The sequence below is a fragment of the Vipera berus genome, assembly GCF_964194415.1.
Source record: "Vipera berus genome assembly, chromosome: 2".
Classification (NCBI taxonomy): Eukaryota; Metazoa; Chordata; class Lepidosauria; order Squamata; family Viperidae; genus Vipera; species Vipera berus.
Window position 1 is genome coordinate 114,216,467 of NC_138203.1, and position 22,821 is coordinate 114,239,287.

At 42.9% G+C, this 22,821-nt stretch overlaps 1 protein-coding gene across 7 annotated transcripts in view; it reads right to left on the reverse strand.

Moving 5' to 3' along the window:
• Positions 1-22,821, reverse strand: part of ILVBL (ilvB acetolactate synthase like) — a 63,490-nt gene that overhangs the window by 28,970 nt on the left and 11,699 nt on the right. For 5 of the 7 annotated variants that reach the window (XM_081319862.1, XM_081319859.1, XM_081319863.1 and 2 more), the window contains 8 exons: positions 14,929-15,028; positions 14,464-14,561; positions 14,106-14,242; positions 13,809-13,943; positions 8,409-8,523; positions 8,119-8,288; positions 7,133-7,203; positions 6,789-6,860 (listed from right to left, as the gene is read on the reverse strand). In XM_081319862.1, coding sequence (XP_081175988.1) covers positions 6,789-6,860; positions 7,133-7,203; positions 8,119-8,288; positions 8,409-8,523; positions 13,809-13,943; positions 14,106-14,242; positions 14,464-14,561; positions 14,929-15,028 — 898 coding nt within the window. Of the gene's footprint in view, positions 1-3,601; positions 3,666-6,788; positions 6,861-7,132; positions 7,204-8,118; positions 8,289-8,408; positions 8,524-13,808; positions 13,944-14,105; positions 14,243-14,463; positions 14,562-14,928; positions 15,029-22,821 lie in introns of all 7 variants that reach the window. The other 2 variants (XM_081319864.1, XM_081319861.1) reach the window with 2 other exon arrangements.

A 22,821-nucleotide genomic window follows, 5' to 3' on the forward strand; every position in this document is an offset into this window, starting at 1 on the left:
GGTTATCGAATTTCAAATGAGGGGGTAGAGATGGACACTGCCAAAGTTATAGCAGTACTGGAATGTCACCCCCGACACATCTGCAAGCAGGTTCAGTTTTTTGGGGGTTTACCAACTTTTATCATCAATTTATTCCCTCTTTTGCAAAGATAGCCATGCCAATCACTGATTTACTTGAAACAGCCAAAGGAGGTGAAGAACCCAACCTTGTTAGCCATTGCAATGGTCATCATGAGTGCCAGGCAGCATTCGAAAAACTAAAGAGACTCTTTGCAGCTGAACCAGTCAAATACCCTGACCCCGAACAACAATTCATCATTCAAGCTGATGCAAGCGACGTGGCCAGGGGAGGGGGGAGATTGTTCTCCTACAAAAAAATCAGGTCAGTTATAACCTTGCACTTACACTTCCCGGAAACTAATTGACATCAAGAGGAGGTGGGCTGTTCAGGAGAAAGAGGCTTTTGTAGTTCGTTGGGCTTTGCTGACATGGCCTCATTTCTTGGAAGGGGGGGGGGGAAATACCTTCTGAGGTATGGACTGATCACAAAAATTTGGAGGCTCTGAAGAAAATTATCCCCCAAGCAAATTCAGTAGGCTCAGTACTTCAAGTGTTTTAATTCCACTTTAAAATATTTTCCTGGGGGTAAGAACTTTTTGGCTGATGCCTTGTCTAGAATGCCCTAGTTCAAGAGCAACTGAGAGGAAGTTAATTAACTCCATTATTCCTCCTTCACAATCCGCTTCTCAAATAACAACCAGATCCCACCCACAGAGACCCCCTGCTGGTCCTGACAAACACTTGCTAAAGGAATTAAAGGAGAAGTTACAGACCGATGCCTGGTTTAAATATAACAAATCTATATTAACCTTAAGGGGAGGGCTAGCTTGGAAGGGTTCTAAGTTTTACCTCCCGGATGGCTCCAGGCTCCAGGCATTGGAACGGAGTCATTATGCTAACAAATGGGTCACTTTGGATTTTTAAAAACATTGCACCTGGTGCAGAGGCAATTCTGGTGGCCAGGAATGAAAAAGGACATTGAGAGATATGTTAAGAGGTGTGCCACTTGTGCTGCCATGAAGAGGCGTTGTGGAAAACCACCAGGTTTATTGCAGCAGGTGGTCGATCCCTCTCAACCTTTGGAGGAGATAGCCATGGATTTTATAGTGGAATTACCTGAGAGCAAGGGAAGCACTGTAATATGGACTGTAATTGATCTATTTTCCAAACAGGCACATTTCATCGCTTGTTCAGGACTTCCCTCTGCCCAGAAGCTAACCAAACTATTTTTGAAGCACATATACTGACTCCATGGTGCCCCAAAGCAGATTATTTTTGACAGAGGGGTCCAGTTTACTGCAAAATTTTGGAGGGAGTTCGTTAAAATGATTGAGTCATCCAAGGGGCTATCATCAGCTTTTCATCCGAATACTAATGGAGTTTCTGAGATAGCTAATGCAATGGTAGAACAGTACCTCAGATGCTATGTAAATTACCAGCAGACTAATTGAGTTGACCTCCTGCCTTTTGCAGAAGTAGCCTACAACAATATAGTGCACAGTAGCACTGGACTCACTCCATTTAAAATAGTAATGGGTCGAGATTTTGTGCCCATGCCTGAGTATCCACAGGAGCCTCTTATTTCCCAGACTCTGGACCAATGGGTGACATCCTTCCAGGGGATTTGGGTGAATGTTCTAGGGGATTTGGGTGAATGTGAAAAAGGCATTGACCAAAACTACCAAGGTTTACAAAGAGCAATCAGAGAAACAACGCTCCCCTCAGGAACCTTTTCATGTTAGACAATTAGTTTATCTTTCAACAAAAGGTTAAAATTACTGAGTAGAAAATTGGGCCCAAAATTCCTTGGTTCTTTTCTTATCACTAAAATAATTAACCCTGTTACAGTGGAATTGAACTGTGAGATTGCAGGCTGGGCATTTCATGAAAAGCCCTCCAAGAACATGTATTGGGGAATGTAGTTGCTTGCATAGCCTTAGGGGTGGGATTTCTTAACTTTGTATTGGGGAAATTTTACATGTGACTTCAGACTTGGTTTCACTTTTGACGTGCCGATACTTTGTAACTAATAAACATGTTCTTTGAGGAATTTCCAAGCCTCGGAGTTCTGCTTTATTTGTCTCTCTGTCAGAACCTTGACATATGGATTAACAAGCTACATTTGGCCTTCCTCTCTGGGGATATGGAGAAAGAAGTCATCTATCATGAGGATCCAGGTGCTCATGAAGGGCTGCTGCCAGTAACTAGGTGGTTAGTATACTATCAGCAACCCCAGCTGTCAAAGTGGCCCAATCCCATACACAGACATTAGTAATTAGTCACTTCCAAGGTAACATTCCCTATCAATGTAAGTATCTTACAAAGGATTATGGCTACTCCTCCCCATTGACTCTGGTGCTACAGCTCTTGAAGACCTTAAAACCAAACCAACCAGATTTCTTGCAGAACTACTGCCATTCCTGCCTAATCAGATCTCCATAACTGGTTATTATATAATGCAGTGGTGAAATCTTAATTTAGAAACACATAAATTAAGATTTAGCTGTTTCTAAATTTAGTAGCAGCAGCTGATAGAGGTATCCAACAATTCAACCTCCTGGGCTCAGAACAGGAGGAACTGCCTTAACAGAGGGGATCTACATTAATGCAAGGCACTCCCTTCTGCTTATCAAAGTCCCAATTTGGACCCCTAATATATCATCCAACAAGCCTATTCTCAGTTCTATCATCATTAGCTCTAGGCTACAACATATTCTACCAGCACAGACTGTCAAGGCTGATTTAGAGTTGCCTGCAAATGCCCCTAGCAATCGTTGCATAGCTACACTATGAAGGGCTTGATGGGTAACCGTGGGTTCACATGGCGGCAGACAGACTGATGCAAATACCTCCCAAATCTCAATTGCGCATTGTGCTAAGGTGCATGTCCTACGTGCTGATTGATTGATCCTATTTCCTCTTCTGTGCTTTGCTGTTCGAGTGCCCCCTAGCCAGAATATTACATTTGCAAATATAATGTATGCAACGATCCCTAAACAACAGACACATACGTTCCCTGACATGGAATACCAGAGAAGTCTGCTCAACCCTTCAGTTGCACAACACTTCTGGGGCCCCAACTCCATAGGCTTAATCAGGCATGAGCACATGCACGTACAACATAAGATTCATTTATTTTATGTCATTTTCCCAACAAGTATTCACAATTCCAATCTTCATATACTACTATATCTTTTGAAATAAGGCTACCTGTCTCATAAATTTCTCCAACTAACCCCTCTACCCCTTTTCTTTCTCTCGGGGGATGGTAACTATCACTTGCATATAGTAGTTCTTGTTCCAGTAATCAATCATCCAGGCAGATTAAGAAAATGTACAAATTCATATCAGCATATAGCTTGAGAAACAAGTCAAGAATTTAATGGGGAGGAAGGGTAATTAGCTAAAGGAGCCCTAAGAAGAACTGGAAGAATATAGTTGCTCTTCTTCCCCATTGGAAAACAGCAAACCAGCTGCTAATCAAGACCTACTAAATAAAAGTTACAATTAACCACTGAAATGATCCCTTTGTAAAACTTGCATAATTTCACAATCTTGTCAGTTTTCTGCACCCACATCTATGGAAATTGAGAGTATGTAGCATCCTAGAAAACAGAATGGAACGACTCAGTGCTGCTAGCTCGAGACAGTCTTCTCGCCATCGCCAAGTTCCCTCTGCCAACTTGCTGCCACCATCTAATTGCAGGACATCTCAAAACTGGAAATTCGCAGTGCAGACAATTTGCTGTGGGCACTGGATGGAGAGTCAGGCAGGCGAGTGAGTGGGATATCAGAGGGGCACAGTGATGGGCTGCTCTGCAATTTATTTATTTTTAAAAGTCACATTGCTTAATGTTTGAGGGTGCCTTGCTCTGAAAATAAGGCCAGCTTTGGGAAGCAATAGGGTGGGATGTCACCTTTTTCAAAAAAACTAAAAAGGCTCATTTTGAGTTGCATTCAAACCCTTGCCTAGCAAGCAAATTGCAAAGTTTGAAGCCACATTTAGTTGCGAGCCTGATGAACCACAGAAATGGGGCTGCATGAATAGGACTTTGGAGTCCAAACTGGAAAAAAACCCCTCTTCTTACCATTACTCTTTGCACAGCATCTGTGTCAACTTTGGGGGAAATATTGCTGCGACACTGTCCAAGCGCACTCTGCATATGACCAGAAAGATCATGAAAACACTCTACACAGGACCAGAAACACCATAAAATCATCCACCCAGATTTGGGGGAAAAGCACTCTGCACATAATCAGAAGCACCATGTCAGCATTGCCATCCCGCTGCACTGGCCCTGCTTAGCTAGATACCAGGCTGTCATGAGAAACGGGGGGAGGGAGTTGCGGGGTGGGAGGAAGGAGAGGAAGATAGAGGAAAATAAAAGTCTTTGTGCCATCCTGTGAGAGCCACAGTCTGTTCCAAGGTCACCCTGTAACACCCTCAAGCCTGCACAGCTGGGGACGTTACCAAAATAGTTAGTTTGAACATTATTGGACTGTTACCAGTGTCCATGGAGGGACGGGATCCAAAGGGGAATGTTAACTATGTGCTTTGGGCAAGTAACATCAGATTCAGCTTTGCTACACTGTAATCACTTGGCTTTAGTACAGTATACTTTCACTAGACATGAGTCCGAGAGTCCTTCTTTTCTAAATCACCAAGTTGGGATGGCTGACACACCATGAAATCACCCACCAGCTTTGAGGGAAAAGCACTCTGCACATGACCAGCATACACCATGAAATCATCCACCCAACTTTGGGGGGGTGGGGGGGGGGAAAACACCCTGCACATGATCAGAAATACCACGAAATCTGCACATGACCAGAAACGCTGTCAGACCTGTCTCAGCTTCAACCTCTAACGATCTTTAACTACATTTATTGAGAAAGATAGTTTACTAGAAGTCAAGTGAATTATAGTAATGCATAGCCAAAACTGAAAATTGTGCATCAAAATCTCCAAGTCTAACTTTTCCCTCCTTAGTCACCTCTCATTAACTGGGGCTCCACATCCAATCAAATTCAAACAGCATGTTTTCAGAATGGTCACTTCAGGCATATGTATGGTATGCAGCTGCATTCTGTTCCTAGCCAGTTGTCCTTGAAGCCCATCTCAAAGCTCGAAGAGATAGTGAAATTTCATTTCCCTTGAAGCATCCCACCTCCCATCTAACACCCCTGAGTTCATGGCAGCTGATATTTAATGGTTGCGAAGTGTAAGCGTCAGGTGGTAGCTGACAAACACCATTAAATCAACCACCCTGCTTCGGGGAGAAAGCACTCTGCACATCACCAGAAACACTTCTGTTTGTACAGAGCATCATAGAAATGTACGGTACTCCCCAAAGCCGGATGGATGATTTCATGTTGCTGGTCAAGTGCAGAGTGCTTTCCTGGTGTTTCTGGTCAAGTGCAGAGTTCATTTGGATGGAGAATCGTAGGAATGTTCCCCCCAAAGCTGACAACGATGCTGTGCAAAGAGTAATGCGGAAAAGGGGATTTTTCCAGTTTGGACTCCAAAGTTTCCTGTCCATGCAGTCCCATTTCTGTGGTTCATCAGACCCGCAGCTAAATGCTGCTGCAAACTTTGCAATCTGCTTGATGGGCAAGGATTTGAATGCAACTCAAAACAAGCCTTTTGTCAGAATCCATTTATATTTCATTTCTAACTATGCAAATCTAAATCTCACCCCCTTACTGGATTCTGCCATTTTCCAAGGAGGGGAAGAGAAGGCAGGGTTGTAAAGAGCCATCTCTACCTCTTAGGTACAAGGTTTGTATATTCAGCCTGCCTGGAAGCCATTACAAAAGACCAGGAAAGAAACCCTTTGAACTAAGAAGAACAAAGAAAGAGGGAGAGGACGGAACTCTGGGTTGTATCTCTGATGGGAATGTGAAGGGGAGGAAGTAATAATGTTGCAAATGATACTGGGGCTCTCTTTTCCCACAAGGAGTTTGACACCTGAAACTTAACTGATCTGGGACTGACCAAATGGACTGAAGGGCGGGGTTTTACTTGGGGACACTTTAAAAATATCGATCTGCGAGACAGTTTCCAGATCCTGTCTAGATTATCCACTGTCAACCATGTTTTAGTAAAAGTTCCTGCTTGGACAATCCTGTCTCCAAGAGTTCTTCTTTCCTAAGATGTGGATTGGAGTAGATCCTGACATTCCTTTCTAGGTTTTTTTTAAAGGTAACATCCCACCCCACTGCTTCCCCAAGCTGGCCTTATTTTCACAGCAAGGTACTCTCAAACATTAAGCAATAAAAAAAAGAACGGTAGCATGAGTTTCCCATTTTGACACCCCACCCCCATTGTTGCCTCTGCGCCATTGCCTCCCACTCCACTCTCCACTCCACAAAATGGGAAGCCCCACCCAGCACCACAGCCGAACTGCTCATTTGGTATTCAGGCTGAAACCACACACTGCCACAGCCCTCTGACAAACCCACTTGCTTCCCATATTGGTGTTGCCCTGCCCATCACCGTCTTTCTCTTGACAGTCTACTTGCTCGCTCACCCACCTGGCTCTCCATCCAGAGCCCACAGCAAGTTGTCCTCGCAGCTAATTTCCAGTGTTGAGATATTCAGCAACAAGACAGTGGCAATATGTTGGCAGAGGGGACTTGGCCGTGGCAAGAAGGCCTCCCATAGTTGGCCACACCGAGTTAACAGTGTCATCCTAGACCCCCTAGAAACTGGGCAAGCTGATAGTTACCCTGTGTCGCACAAAAGTATCGAATTCCATGATGCTGAATCCAAGAGAGCCATCTCCATATAAGATCCACACCTGTTAACAATTAAAAAAAATATGGAAGGATTAGCAGCTAGAGAAAGATGCTGTAAAACAGAGCCTAGCCTCTTATTTGCTGTTCCATGACTAAGCTTCCACACTTAGCTTCCCTCGAAAGCAGGGGTGTCAAACTCGCCATGTCACGTGACATTTTGCAACGTTATCATGACTTTTCCCCCATTGCTGGAGCTAGGGTTGGCACAGTCTTGGCATGACACATCCGGCCCGTGGGCCGGCAGTTTGAGACCCCTGCTCTACAATATACTAACCTCAGAGTCAGGCCTGCAGAGCTTGGCTCCTAAGGCAAATCCACCCCCAACTCCCAAAGTTCCAAAAGCCCCTGCAATGAGATGAAACAGACATCATGATTAAAGAAACTACACAGGTTTGTACTGATTCCTGAATAGTAATTCCCTGGTTTTCTAAAAAGGTGCATTTAATTTGTTTATCAGGCGTGTCAAACTTGTGACATAATGTGATGTATTGTGACTTTTTCCCCATTGCTGGCAATGGGGTGGGTGCGGTTTTGGCATGACACCTCCGGCCCGCAGGCTGGCAGTTTGACATGCCTGCTGTTTATGATGGTTTATTACATCTGTTTTTCAGCTTTTTTAAAATATCTGTCACGATTGGTATGTACACAGGACACAGAAAGGTAGGATGCATAAAGATTAAAACAAATCAACAAACTAGTTCATGTCTCTATAGTAGGATAAGATGCAAAGTGGAGTGTATTTATTGTATTAAAAGCCTAGCTATTTTACTTATAGTTTAATCAAGCCATAAATTAATTAATTACTAATTAAGAAAATACACTTCCTGAATTGGTAAAAATATTATGAAAGGTATTAAAATGCTAGAATTGTAGCATTGTTTAAGAAAGTTTATTTTATACTACTCACATTATTCAGACTAAGAATAATTTGCAGACTGATTATTTATTTACATTTTAGTGTAACGTTTCCGCTCTTTTGTGTGGTCTATTTCTTTGATCCCTGTAGTAATACAGGGAAGACAAAGAGCCCAAACTTCATCTGATACTACATGGGGGATAAACACTGCTGTGGGTTGGGATGTTTTACTGAGAGAATTGGATCCAATTTGTAAACCAAAAATATATTTCTGGATATTTTCTAGGATGGAGCAATTCTCCGTTTCAAAGGCAGCTGAGTACTGGAAGGTTGTGTTGTGAAGTATCACCCCATCCTACACTCATGAAAAACAATTAAGTCTAGACTTCTGCTTTAGCTCATACCTGGATCTAGCCAAGACAGTGGTCCCCTTGGCTTTAAAATATAGGCAGCACTTGCTACAAAATCACCTCCGTCTGCAACCAGTACACTGTCTTCGGGAAGCAAGCAATCTACATGATGCAAGAGCTTCAGTGGGTTAAGATGCTGCTCTGTCCGTTCTTCTGCCTTCTCTCTGGAGATCACAAACTGATTTGAGACATACCAGTAGATAGCCATAATTTCTATATAGCAAAGTATTATTCAAGGGTAGAACAAAGAAGTATCTGCAAGCCTTACACTACGTATGGAGTACCTGTTTGTTTTCTCCTTCTTCTGATCAGCCTCCTTCAACCTCATTACCCAATCCTGAGGACATGAGTAGCCTTTCAGCTTTTGGTTTAAGCACACAAGGAACAATGCAGCATCTCCTGTGTAAAACATAATTGAAGGAGGTATATACCCTCTTCCAATGATCCTCTTCCTCTGATTACTCTTCACCCTTCTCTTCATTAAACTACACATACCCAATTCCAGCAACCGTTCCTTATATTTTTCAGCCTCCAGTCCCCTAATCATCTTTGTTGCTCTTCTCTGTATTCTCTCGAGTCTCAACATCTTTTTTACATCGTGGTGACCAAAACTGCATGCAGTATTCCAAGTGTGGCCTTACCAAGGCATTGTAAAGTGGTATTAATACTTCACGTGATCTTGATTCTATCCCTCTGTTAATGCAGCCTAGCACTGTGTTGGCTTTTTGGAAGCTGCAGCACACCGCTGGCTCATATTTAAGTGATTGTCCACTAGGACTCCAAAATCCCTCTCACAGTCACTACTATTGAGCAAGGTACCACCTATACTATACCTGTGCATTTGGTTTTTCCTGCATAAAGGTAGAACCTTACTTTTTTCACAACTGAATTTCATTTTGTTAGATAGCGCCGTGTTCAAGTCTGTCCAGATCCTCCTGTATCTTAAGCCTATCTTCTTCCTGCCAGCTTGATGTCGTCTGCAAATTTGATGAGTTCCCCATCTATCCCCTTGTCCAAATTGTTGAAGATGTTGAAGAGCACTGGGCCCAGAACAGAGCCCTGGGGCACCCCACTACACACTTCCTTCCATGTAGATGCAGTTTCACTGAGGACCACACGCTGAGTATGGCCGGTCAGCCAGCTAGGAATCCATCTGGTGGTGATGCTGTCAAACCCATATTTTTCTATCTTATCAAGTAGTAGGTTGTTCTCTACATTATCAAATGCCTTACTGAAGTAAATTATATCCACAGCATTCCTCTGATCCACTAATTTTGTCACTTGGTCAAAGAAAGCAATAAGATTTGTCTGGCATGATCTGTTTTTGACAAACCCATGTTGGCTTTTAGTAATGACTTTGTTTGCATCTAGGTGTTCGCTGATTAGTTGATTATCTTTTCCAGAATCTTACCAGGTATTGAGGTCAGGCTGATAGGTCTGTAGTTTCCTGGATCTATTTTTTCACTTTTTTGAATATGGGAACTACATCAGCTCTTTTCCAGTCCTCTGGTAGTTCCCCAGTGCTCCATGATCTTTGAAAAATATAGTTCAGTGGTTCTGAAATCACATCTGCCAGTTGCTTGAGAACCTTGGGGTGTAATCCATCTGGTCCTAGTGATTTGAACTCGTCTAGGCTGGACAGGTGCTCACTTACCATTTTCTTGCCTATCTTAACTTGCATTTCTATTCTGTTTTTTATGGCACTGTTTTCGATAGGTTGGACTGTTTTTTCCCTTTGTGTAAAGACAGATGCAAAAAACGAGTTAAATAGTTCTGCTTTCTCCCTATTGCTTGTCACCTTCTTGCCACTTTCCCCCACTAATGGACCAATCATTTCCTTAACTTTATCTTGTTTTTTACATGTTGAAAGAAGCTTTTTTTGTTATTTTTAACTTTGGTCACAAGCCTTAGTTCATTTTGAGCCTTAGCTTTCCTCACTTCATCTTTGCAGGCATGGACTATTTGCTGATATTCTGCCTTAGTTATGTGCCCCTCTTTCCACTTTTTATACTTGTCCTTTTTATCTTTTAATTTATCAGAGAGTTCTTTATGCAGCCATGCTGGTTTCTTTTGAGAGCTGTTATTTTTCTTCTTTGTTGGTATTGTGCTAGACTGGGCTTTTATTATCTCATTTTTCAAAATTTCCCAAGCTTCTTCGAGTTGTTTTCCCCTTGAGGATTCTCATCCATGGAATCCTTCCCAAGCTCTAAGTTTATTGAAATTAGCTCTTTTAAAGTCCAAGACTCTAGTTTGACTGTGTTCTATTGCTTGTGCTTCCAGAATGTTGAATTCCAATATTGCATGATCACTTCCCCCCAAGGTTCCTGTGGCTTCGACATTTTCTATCATTTCATCTCTGTTTGTGAGAATTAAATCCAATATGGCTAATCCCCTAGTTCCCTTCCCTACTTTTTGGGAGAGAAAGTTGTCTGCTAGGTTTGTCAGGAATCTGTTTTATCTTCCACTTGGTGCAGAGTTTGTCTCCCAGTTGATATCAGGGTAATTAAAGTCCTCCATTACTATTATGATGTGCTTCCTACATACCTTAGTTAGCTGACTAGCAAAAAGTTCATCTATTTCCTCTGTTTGGTTGGGCAGCCTATAGTATACACCTATGGCAATGTCATCCCCCCCCTTTTATATTGACCCAAATGCATTCAAGACAGTTTTCATCATTGTTGTGCTCTATTTCTGTAGAGATATAGTTATTTCTTATATAGAGACCTCCTCTTTTGTTTGGTCTGTTTCTTTTAAATAATTTAAATCCCTCTAACTGTGTGTTTCATTTGTAGGTTTCGTCCCACCAGGTTTCCGTAATGGCAACAATATCATATCTGCCCTCATTTACCTGAATTTCTAGTTCACCCTGCTTATTGTTCATACTCTGTGCATTGGTGTATAGACATTTGAGTCCTTTATGACTGACCCTGTGTTTACTTTCTACATAACTTGTATGGAGCCTGAGTTCCCCTATTTTCTTAGATTGCCAGGGACAGGGATGTTCTGTATCAATTAACTTAAGCTTTTACTGCCCTGTACACCGCCCTGAGTCCTTCGGGAGAAGGGTGGTATAGAAATTCAATTATAAATAAATAAATAAACTCACTGTCCCCATTGTTTAGTTTAAATGTTCCTCCAGAAAAGCTGTGAATTTATTGCCAAGTAACTCAGTCCCTTTCTTGGATGGATGCAGACCATCTCTTTTGTACATTTTTTCATTGGACCAGCTACAGACATCGTGACTAATATAACCAAAGCCTTCTCTTTTATACCACTCCTTTAGCCACATATTGAATTCTGCTATACGCTGGCCTTTTCCATTTTGCTCCTTATACACTGGTAAGACCTCTGAAAAAGTGAGCCAACATCCGATTCTGCTGAGTTCCTGCCCCAAGCTCTAGAAATCATTCTGCAGAGAGAGTACATCGTTTTGGGACAGATCGTTAGTGCCAAGATGTACAATGGCATCCACACCACAGTCCTTGCTGGCATTCTTGACTATTTTAAAAATATGCTTCTTGTCCCTTCTGGCAGTAGCACCTGGAAGACACCTAACCTCTTGATAGCAGTGTTCCAATATCTCAGGGGCTGCCACAAAGAAGAGGGAGTCAAGCTATTCTCTAAAGCACCTGAAGGCAGGACAAGAAGCAATGGATGGAAACTAGTTTTTTTAACTCATTTTTTGCATCTGTCTTTACACAAAGGGAAAAAACAGTCCAACCTACCAAAACCAGTGCCATAAAAAACAGAATAGAAATGCAAGTTAAGATAGGCAAAAAAATGGTAAGTGAACACCTGTCCAGCCTAGACGAGTTCAAATCACCAGGACCAGATGGATTACACCCCAAAGTTCTCAAGGAACTGGCAGACGTGATCTCAGAACCACTGAACTATATTTTTCATAGATCCTGGAGCACTGGGGAACTACCAGAGGACTGGAAGAGAGCTGATGTAGTTCCCATCTTCAAAAAGGGGAAAAAATAGATCCAGGAAACTACAGACCTATCAGCCTGACCTCAATACCTGGGAAGATTCTGGAAAAGATAATCAAACAAAAAATCAGCAAACACCTTGATGCAAACAAAGTCATCACTAAAAGTCAACATGGGTTTGTCAAAAACAGATCATGCCAGACAAATCTTATTACATTCCTTGACCAAGTGACAAAATTAGTGGACCAGAGGAATGCTGTAGATATAATTTACTTGGACTTCAGTAAGGCATTTGATAAAGTAGATCACAACCTACTACTCGATAAGATAGAAAAATGTGGGTTAGATAGCATCACCAACAGATGGATTTGTAGCTGGCTGACAGACCGTACTCAGCGTGTGGTCCTCAATGGAACTGCATCTACATGGAAGGAAGTGTGTAGTGGGGTGCCCAAGGGCTCTGTTCTGGGCCCAGTGCTCTTCAATATCTTCATTAACGATTTGGATGAGGGGATAGATGGGGAACTCATCAAATTTGCAGACGACCCCAAGCTGGCAGGAATAGCCAATACTCCAGAAGATAGGCTTAAGATACAGGAGGATCTGGACAGACTCGAACACTGGGTGCTATCTAACAAAATGAAATTCAATGGTGAAAAAAGTAAGGTTCTACATTTAGGCAGGAAAAATCAAATGCACAGGTATAGTATAGGTGGTACCTTGCTCAATAGTAGTAACTGTGAGAGGGATCTCGGAGTCCTAGTAGACAATCACTTCAATATGAGCCAGCAGTGTGCTGCAGCTGCCAAAAAAGCCAACACAGTGCTAGGCTGCGTTAACAGAGGGATAGAATCAAGATCAAGTGAAGTACTAATACCACTTTACAATGCTTTGGTAAGGCCACACCTGGAATACTGCATCCAGTTTTGGTCACCACGATGTAAAAAAGATGTCGAGACTCTAGAAAGGGTACAGAGAAGAGCAACAAAGATGATTAGGGGGCTGGAGGCTAAAACATATAGGGAACGGTTGCTGGAATTGGGTATGTGTAGTTTAACGAAGAGAAGAATGAGGGGTGACATGATAGCAGTGTTCCAATATCTAAGGGGCTGCCACAAAGAAGAGGGAGTCAAGCTATTCTCCAAAGCACCTGAAAGCAGGACAAGAAGCAACGGATGGAAACTAGTCAAGGAGAGAAGCAACCTAGAACTAAGGAGAAACTTCCTGACAGTTAGCACAATTAACCAGTGTAACAACCTGCCTCCATAGGTGGTGAATGCTCCAACACTGGAGGTTTTTAAGAAGAGACTGGACAGCCATTTGCCTGAAATGGTATAAGGTTTCCTGCCTGAGCAGGGGGTTGGACTAGATGACCTCCAAGGTCCCTTCCAATTTTCTCCTTCTCCTTCTCCTTATTATTATTATTAGTCAAGGAGAGAAGCAACCTAGAACTAAGGAGAAACTTTCTGACAGAACAATTAACCAGTGGAACAACCTGCCTCCAAAAGTGGTGAATGCTCCAACACTGGAAGTTTTTAAGAAGAGACTGGACAGCCATTTGTCTGAAATGATATAGGGTTTCCTGCCTGAGCAGGGGATTGGATTAGATGACCTCAAAGGTCCCTTCCAACTTATTATTATTAACAAGCCATGCCATTAAGCATCATCTTTTATTATCCTCTTTTCTCACCATACCAAATCCCTAGGAAATGTTCCTCACATCTTGCTTATTGTTGCCTTGAACAAACTCACCTTTTATGGCTATATTTGGTGTCCAGTGAAAATCTGCATTTTTAAACAGTTGCTCCTGATTCCTGTTAACAGCAATGATTTTGCTGTATTTGCTCAAGGCACGCCCATATAACAGGCGAAAATCACAGACTGTGCCTGAAAAAGAAAATAGGGGCTATAAACAGAAGACAATTGTTGGACAATCATTATATAATAACAGAAATCTCTGCTAACCTCCCAATTCCCCAAAACTGGTCCAATGTTTTTCTGAAGGTCCCCTTCAGTAAAAAACCAATATAAAACTCTCAGTTGAGCTACCTGCCAGAATAACCAGATCTGCCTCCTTGAGAGCCTCACGCCGGTTTTGACGAATATGCAATGTACTGTTCTTTCCCAGCATGCCACGGGCCATGCCTCCCAGGAAACATGGAATCCCCAGTTCTTCTAAAGCTTCTCTGTAAGGAGAAGGAGGAAAAGTTCAGATATCTTTGCTATCTCTTCTCCTCACTTCTGTCTATTCATTTGAACACATACCGGTACTTGTCACATCCTGTAGTTCCTCTTTCCAAACAATGGATTAATTCTACTGAGCAAGGATATTGTGCCTCAGTGACAGTGGTAGCCTAATGGTACATCAATGTTATAAAAGGAATCTCAGTCTAGGGCTCAGTCTTACCTAAGCTTCATTGCTGGGATTGGAGGGAGGGTCACTTGACTGCCAAGCAGTATGACTGGCTTCCTAGCCCTGCTGATCAGCTCCACACATTGCTGTACCTGCACAGAAGTATGTCCAGGAAAAGTTGTTCATAGTGAAAGCCAATGTTTCAGAGCAGCAACCTAATCAGTATTAATTGTTTGTGGGGATTCAGTGATGCATAATGGGGGCAATGAAAGTGATAATAATCCAGAGCTTTACTGATAATAATGGAAACCATTATTTTCTGCCTTACATTCATTCCCTTTTATTACTTTGCAATCTGAAAGACATTAAATGCTAGAATGATAGAAAAACAGTACATACAAGCAAATATCATTTTCATGGCAAGCAAAAGATTAACAAATAATGTTTCCAATATCCCCTCTTTGACTTTGATGAGCTCAACTGGAATTTGAAAATCTTTGCTTAAAAAGGAAGTGTCACCTGTGCTTCTGTGGCTTCTGGCATGTTTACTGGTAGAGGCGAAATGTCTTGTGCTTCCCAAGCTCCAGCAAACAGGTTTCTCAAATAATTGTGCAGAAACCTAGTAGACAACAGAGAATACAAGAAAATCACTGCCACTATTATGGCTGCAAGGTAGAAGAGGATGTGGCCAAAACCATAGAAACTGAAGAATCCTATGTTTTTTATTGCCCTAATTTGTAGTTTACCAACTACCAAAAATGCTCAAGACCTTAATAATAGTAGATAAAGTAGTACAGCTCTCCTTGGTTGGTATATGGGACTGGGTCAACAAATTGCTGGATATCATGACTTAAAAGATGCTGGGAGGAAGGGGAAAAGAAAGAGGCCCCATCAAATATTTCTAAAAGCTACTCAATGGATTGTCATATGATATAGATATCTCACCTGTCCTTGACTGATTTACTTTTGTTTTTGGAGTGAGGCTGCCTCTTCTTTTGATAATTATTCTATCACATGCAACATTTTGAACATAAGTGGAATACATTACAAGAATTTGAATGAAAGGACAAAGTGGAAGAGGTAAGAAAGTTAAACTGCTTGAAATGAGAAAGATTTTAATTTAAATATTTCTCCTTTATAAATTTTTATTGTAAGAACCAGTTGATATGGTTTTTCATATGTGTGAAGAGAGGCAATGAAGGCCAATATTCATGGAAAATAGTTGGCATTTCAAACCAAATACCAAACACATCATGCTAAAGAAAACTTCAGCAACATGAGGAATGCCAAGAATCTATGGAGCATAGAACTAGTTGCCCAGTAAATTATACATACATATATGCACACATATATACATAAAAAGGGTGGTGCAGTGGCTCAGCAGTTAATACACTGAGCTTATTGGCTGGAAAGCCAACAGCCCAGGTTCAAGACCTGAGTGCCACATGGCTAGGTGAGCTTCCGTCCTCACCCCAGCTCCTAGCAGTTTGAAAGCATACAAATGCAAGTAGATAAATAGGTACCACTGGTGGGAAGTAACAGTGCTCTATGACATCATGTTAACCACATGACTAAATATCTTTGGATAGCACTGGCTCAGTGGCCTTGATGAGCACCGCCCCCTATAGTTGGCAATGACTAGCGGAGTAAAATCCACAGGGACGCCTTTATCTTTTTACTTATATACATAAAAAGAGAATGCCTGCATGTATAATGTGTATACGCTGTATGTATAGACCAGCACCTCCAGCTATAAAGAGGAATGCACATAAACACAAAGTTTTTATCTGAGGTACAGATACAGTATACACCTCAAATTGTTATCCACTGGATGATATTAATTATCTGCTATAAACTGTGTACTGCTTTAGATATTTCTAATTTTCAGAATATTTGTGCAGTAAGATACTAGGGGTATATTCCGGGGAACTGGGGATATATTTACTACTTATTGTTCTGACTGTTGTTTTATCAATGCCCTTGTGTAACTTTATATAACACAAAATGCCCAATTTTAGGTGACCTCATCCCATCTGGGAACCTGCAAAATATTTGCCATTGCAAAATGACAATGCTTAGAGAGAAAATGACACAAAGATGGATTCTGATTTTTTCAGAGAAAAAAATCTATTTAAGCCTGCTAGAGTGCATATGGGCTAATATAAAAGGAAAAAAAGAATGACATACTGTAGTATAGGTGTATACTACAAGTTACGCAACCAAGCAGAAGAATAGTTGAACATTTTGCTAATGTATGTAGGAAACACACCACAGTAGTAATGGGGAACTTTACTACCCTGACATGAACTTGGAGAAAATCTCTACAATCAGGTGGGAGATCGAGCAGGTTCCTGACCAATCTAGGTGACAACTTTGTCATCCAAAAGGCAGAGGAAATAATTACAGGGACAACTATATTGGATCTAATTTAACAGAGAAGAAATGATAGAGGGGGTGGAAGTTGCAGGAACTTTGGAGAAGAGTGATCATATCATCTTAGAATTCAACATAATGCAGACACAAGCAATAGATAGAACATAATCAAACCAGTGTCTTAAACTTTAAAAGAGCTGATTTCAACAAAATTAGAGTTTAGGAAGGATTCCATGGATGAAGATCTTAAAGGGGAAAACAACTCAAGAAGCTTGGGAAACCCTGAAAAATATGATTATAAAAACTCAGTCCAGCACAATACCACTGGAAAAGAAAAATCCAAAAAGAAATCCAAAAAGAAACCAGCATGGTTGCACAAAGAACTCTGATAAAATGAATGACAAAAAGGATTATAAAAAATGATAAGAGGAACACATCCCAGAATACTAATACACCAGGATACAGCCCAAATCTGCAAAGATGAAGTCAGGAAAGCTAAGGCTCAGAATGAACTAAGAGTTGCCATAAATTCAAAACTAATTTTAAAAACTTTCTTTCAACACATAAAAAAATTAAAAAATAAAAAAGTCAAAGAAACAACTGGTCCTGTAATGGGAGAAGATGGCAAGGAAGTGATAGGCAAAAGGGAGAAAGCAGAGCTGCTTAATTCTTCTCTTGCATGGGTCTTCATACAAAAAGAAAAAACGGCCCAACCTATCAAAAACAGAACTATAAAAGACAAAGAATTCAAATTCATAGGCAAGAAAATGGTAGGAGAACAGCTGTGGCTCCCATCTTCAAAAAATGGGAAGAAAACAGATCCAGGAAACTACAGACATCTGTATCTGCATAGTCTGACATCAATACCTGGAAATATCCTGGAAAAGATGATCAAGTAACAGATTTACGAACACCTGTTGTTAGCTGCGAAGTCGTGTCCGACCCATCGCGACCCTATGGACAACATTCCTCCAGGCCTTCCTGTCCTCTACCATCTTCTGGAGTCCATTTAAGCTCACGCCTACTGCTTCAGTGACTCCATCCAGCCACCTCATTCTCTGTCGTCCCCTTCTTCTATTGCCCTCGATCTTTCCCAGCATTAGGCTCTTCTCCAGTGAGTCCTTCCTTCTCATTAGGTGGCCAAAGTATTTGAGTTTTAGCTTCAGGATCTGGCCTTCTAAAGAGCAGTCAGGATTGATCTCCTCTAGGACTGACCGGTTTGATCGCCTTGCAGTCCAAGGAACTCGCAGGAGTCTTCTCCAGCACCATAGTTCAAAGGCCTCAATTCTTAGGCGCTTAGCCTTTCTTATGGTCCAACTTTCACTGCCATACATTGCAACTGGGAAGACCATAGCCTTGACTATACGCACTTTTGTTGACAGGGTGATGTCTCTGCTTTTTAGTGTGCTGTCTAGATTTGCCATGGCTTTCCTCCCCAGGAGCCAGCGTCTTTTAATTTCTTGGCTACAGTCCCCATCTGCAGTGATCTTGGAGCCCAGGAAAATAAAATCTGTCACTACCTCCATTTCTTCCCCATCTATTTGCCAGGAATTGAGAGGGCCAGATGCCATGATCTTGGTTTTCTTAATGTTAAGTTTCAACCCAAGTTTTGCACTCTCCTTCTTCACCCGCAACAAGAGGCTCTTTAGTTCTTCTTCACTTTCTGCCATTAGAGTGGTATCATCTGCGTATCTTAGGTTGTTGATATTTCTTCCGGCAATCTTAATTCCAACTTTTGATTCATCTAGCCCTGCCTTTCTCATGATGTGCTCTGCATATAAGTTAAATAGGCAGGGCGACAGTATACAGCCTTGCCGGACTCCTTTCCCAATTTTGAACCAATCAGCGGTTCCATGTCCAGTTCTCACTGTTGCTTCTTGACCCGCATATAGGTTTCTCAAGAGACAAATAAGATGGTTTGGTACTCCCATCTCTTTAAGAACTTGCCACAGTTTGTTATGATCCACACAGTCAAAGGCTTTAGCATAGTCAATGAAGCAGAAGTAGATGTTTTTCTGGAACTCCCTAGCTTTCTCCATGATCCAGCGTATGTTGGCAATTTGATCTCTAGTTCCTCTGCCTCTTCGAAATCCTGCCTGTACTTTTGGTAGTTCTCGATCCACATACTGCTGAAGTCTAGCTTGTAGGATTTTAAGCATGACTTTACTAGCATGAGAAATGAGTGCAATGGTGCGATAGTTTGAACATTCTTTGGCACTGCCTTTCTTTGGAATTGGAATGTAAACTGATCTTTTCCAATCCTGTGGCCACTGTTGAGTTTTCCAAATTTGCTGGCAAATTGAGTGTAGCACTTTTACTGCACTCTCTTTTAAGATTTTGAATAGCTCAGCTGGAATACTGTCACCTCCACTAGCTTTGTTGTTGCTCAGCTTTTCTAAGGCCCACTTCACTTCACATCCTAGGATGTCTGGCTCGAGGTCAGTGACCACCTCATTGTGATTATCAGGGACATTAAGCTCATTCTTGTATAGTTCTTCTGTGTAATTTTGCCACCTCTTCTTAATCTCTTCTGCCTGTTAGGTCCCTGCCATTTTGGTCCTTTATCATGCCCATTTTTGCATTAAACGTTCCCTTCATCTCTCCAATTTTCTTGAAAAGATCTCTGGTCCTCCCTATTCTATTGTTTTCTTCTATTTCTTTGCACTGTTCATTTAAGAAGGCATTCTTATCTCTTCTAGCTATTCTCTGGAATTCTGCATTCAATTGGGCATATCTATGTTTTTCTCCCTTGCCTTTCACTTCCCTCCTTTCCTCAGCTATTTGCAAAGCTTCCTCAGACAGCCATTTTGCTTTCTTGCATTTCTTTTTCTTTGGGATGGTTTTGGTTGCTACCTGTTGTACAATGTCACGAACCTCTGTCCATAGTTCTTCAGGCACTCTGTCTATCAGATCTAATTCCTTAAATCTATTTGTCACCTCTACTGTATATCCAACAGGGATATGATTTAATTCATACCTGAGTGGTCTAGTGCTTTTCCCTACTTTCTTCAGTTTAAGCTTAAACTTTGCAAGGAGAAGCTCATGGTCTGAGCCACAGTCAGCTCCTGGTCTTGTTTTTACTGACTGTATAGAGGTTCTCCATCTTTGGTTGCAGAGCATATAGTCAATCTGATTTCTGTGTTGACCGTCTGGTGATGTCCATGTGTAGAGCCGTCTCTTGGGTTGTTGGAAAAGAGTGTTTGCTATGACCATCGTATTCTCTTGACAAAATTCTATCAGCCTGTGCCCTGCTTCATTTTGTACTCCAAGGCCAAACTTGCCTGTTATTCCAGTTATCTTTTGGCTTCCTACTTTAGCATTCCAATCCCCCATGATGATAAGGACATCATTTTTTGGTGTTAGTTCTATAAGGTGCTGTAGGGCTTCATAGAACCGGTCAATTTCATCCTCTTCAGCACTGGTGGTTGGGGCATAGACATGGACTACTGTGATATTGAATGGTTTGCCTTGGATTCGAACTGAGATCATTCTGTCATTTTGAGGATTGTATCCCAGTATTGCTTTTCCTACTCTTTTATTGACTATGAAGGCTACTCCATTTCTTCTGAGGGATTCTTGCCCGCAGTAGTATACCTGATGGTCATCTGAATTAAATTTACCCATTCCTGTCCATTTTAGTTCGCTGATACCTAAGATGTCGATGTTCAGTCTTGTCATCTCTTGTTTGACCACATCCAGCTTTCCTTGATTCATGGATCTTACATTCCAGGTTCCTATGGAGAAAAAATCTTTACAGCATCGGACTTTCCTTTCACCACCAGACACATCCACAGCTGAGCGTCCTTTCGGCTTTGGCCCAGTCGCTTCATTCTTTCTGGCGCTACTAGTACTAGCCCTCTGCTCTTCCCCTGTAGCATATTGGACGCCTTCCGACCTGAGGGGCTCATCTTCCAGCGTCATATCGTTTTGCCTTTTGGTACTGTCCATAGGGTTTTCATGGCAAAGATACTGGAGTGGGTTGCCATTTCCTTCTCCAGTGGATCACGTTTTGTCAGAACTCTCGGCTATGACCTGTCCGTCTTGGGTGGCCCTGCACGGCATAGCTCATAGCTTCATTGAATTACGCAAGCCCCTTCGCCACAACAAGGCAGTAATCCATGAAGGGGTACGAACACCTAGAAGCAAACAAAACTATAGCTAGAAGCAAACATGGATTTGTCAAAAACAGATCGTGCCAAGCAAATCTTATTTCATTCATTGACAAAGTTACTAAATTACTGGACCAGCAAAATATTGTGCCCATAGTATACTTGGATTTCAGTAAATTTGATAAAGTAGAACACAACCTACTTCTTGGTAAGCTAGAAAAATGTGGGAGACAACATCACCAACAGATGGATTCAAAACTGACTGACAATTCACACACAACTTAATGCAGACATGTCAAACACAAGGCCCGCAGGCCGGATCCAGGGATGCCCCAGAGATGGCAAGGGACTGGCCCCTGCCCTGGCCAGCCCAGCAGACCACAAACCACGTGCACAGGAGGCGGTGAGTGCATGGGGGCCGATGGCATCCAGCAGCAGGGGCTGCGTAGCCTGCTGTGAATACTGGACTGGTCCTCCAGCAGCAGCACGGCAGGGGCACCAGCAGCACGCAGAGTTGGGGAGGGCACATGTGGTCCACCGGCCGTGCCTACTCTGTCCCATCTCTTTTTGGTTGGAGAGCAGGTCACCACTGGTCATCTCCTTAGCCCACTAGAGGGTCTTGCCCTTGACCCGCGCCTGGAGCGCATTCCCCTCGTGCACCTCGGTATCTGCCGCAGTCACCAGCCACTTGCGCAGGTCCATTTGGCTGCTGCCCAGAGCTAGAGGCCCACCCAGCACGAAGGAGGTGAAGTGGTCAGCTAGGAACCCCCGAGTAGAGGTGGTAGAGCACACCCAGGGCCAGCACGCAAAAGACCACCCTGAGTGGGGAAAGCCGGATACCCATCGGCATCCTGGCTGCCCAGGCCAGCAGAGATAGGGGAGGCACACAATCCTAGCTGGGATTGGGGGGGCATGGCGCCAATGGGGATCCGGCTTTCCCTGCTCAGGGTGGCCTTTTGCTTGCTGGGCATGGGCATGCTCTACGACCTCTACTTGAGCTTGCTAGCTGGCCGTTTCACCTCTTTTGTGCTAGGCAGGCTAGGCGCTCTGGGTGGCGGCGGCGGCCTAACGGACATGCACAAGCTGCTGGCAGCATCCCAAGGCGGGGCCAAAATGCATCGGGTGTGCAAGGGGAACAGGCTCCATGTGCGGGCGGGCCAAGTGCAAGATCTGTGAGGGGGCTGAGGAGATGACCAGCAGTGACTGCTCTCCAACCACAAGCAAAAACAGATGGGATGGAGATGGGGCCGGCAGGCTGCGGGTGCTGACAGTCACCATCAGCCCCATGCGGGGGGTGCCAATGGTGTCAGGCAGCAGTGATCTTTAACGAAAAGTTGGAATTGACCTTTTTTCCCCCAAAAAAACTTCCTGTTTCCTTGCACGCAGCGGTGGCAGATCCAAAAGGAGAAACGGCACAGGGCTGGGAGTCAGGTAAGGAAAGAAAGACAATTTCTGAGCGAGGATTTTTTTCATTAACTGACCCACTTGTTTTGAGGCCACTTTCCACTGCGTTGGTCTTGCCAACCGCCCGACTGCCCACTTCAGCATCCTCCCTCCCCGAGCCTCCAGTGCTCTACCTGCTGCTTTGGTTGGCCTGCCAGCCCGCACCTCAACGCCCTGCCCACTGCTGCCCAGGGCTGCAGGGGCTGGCCTGGAATGGGAAGGGCATGCGCCCCACCCTCCCACCACCATGCAGGGTAAGGTTACTGGTCCCAGCCCCACCCAGATGCCCTCACCTCCCCCAAGGGTTTTTTTACTAACCTGCCTTTCAGTTGCATTCCATTTCTCCGTTCACTTCTCAGCCTTCCCCACTTGTTTGTGGGACTATCAGTTAAAAAAAAAGTTCCATCAGACTTTCTAACTTCTTGAGATCTCATGAGAAGTTAGAAAGTCTGATGGAACTTTTTTTTTACTGATAGTCCCACAAACA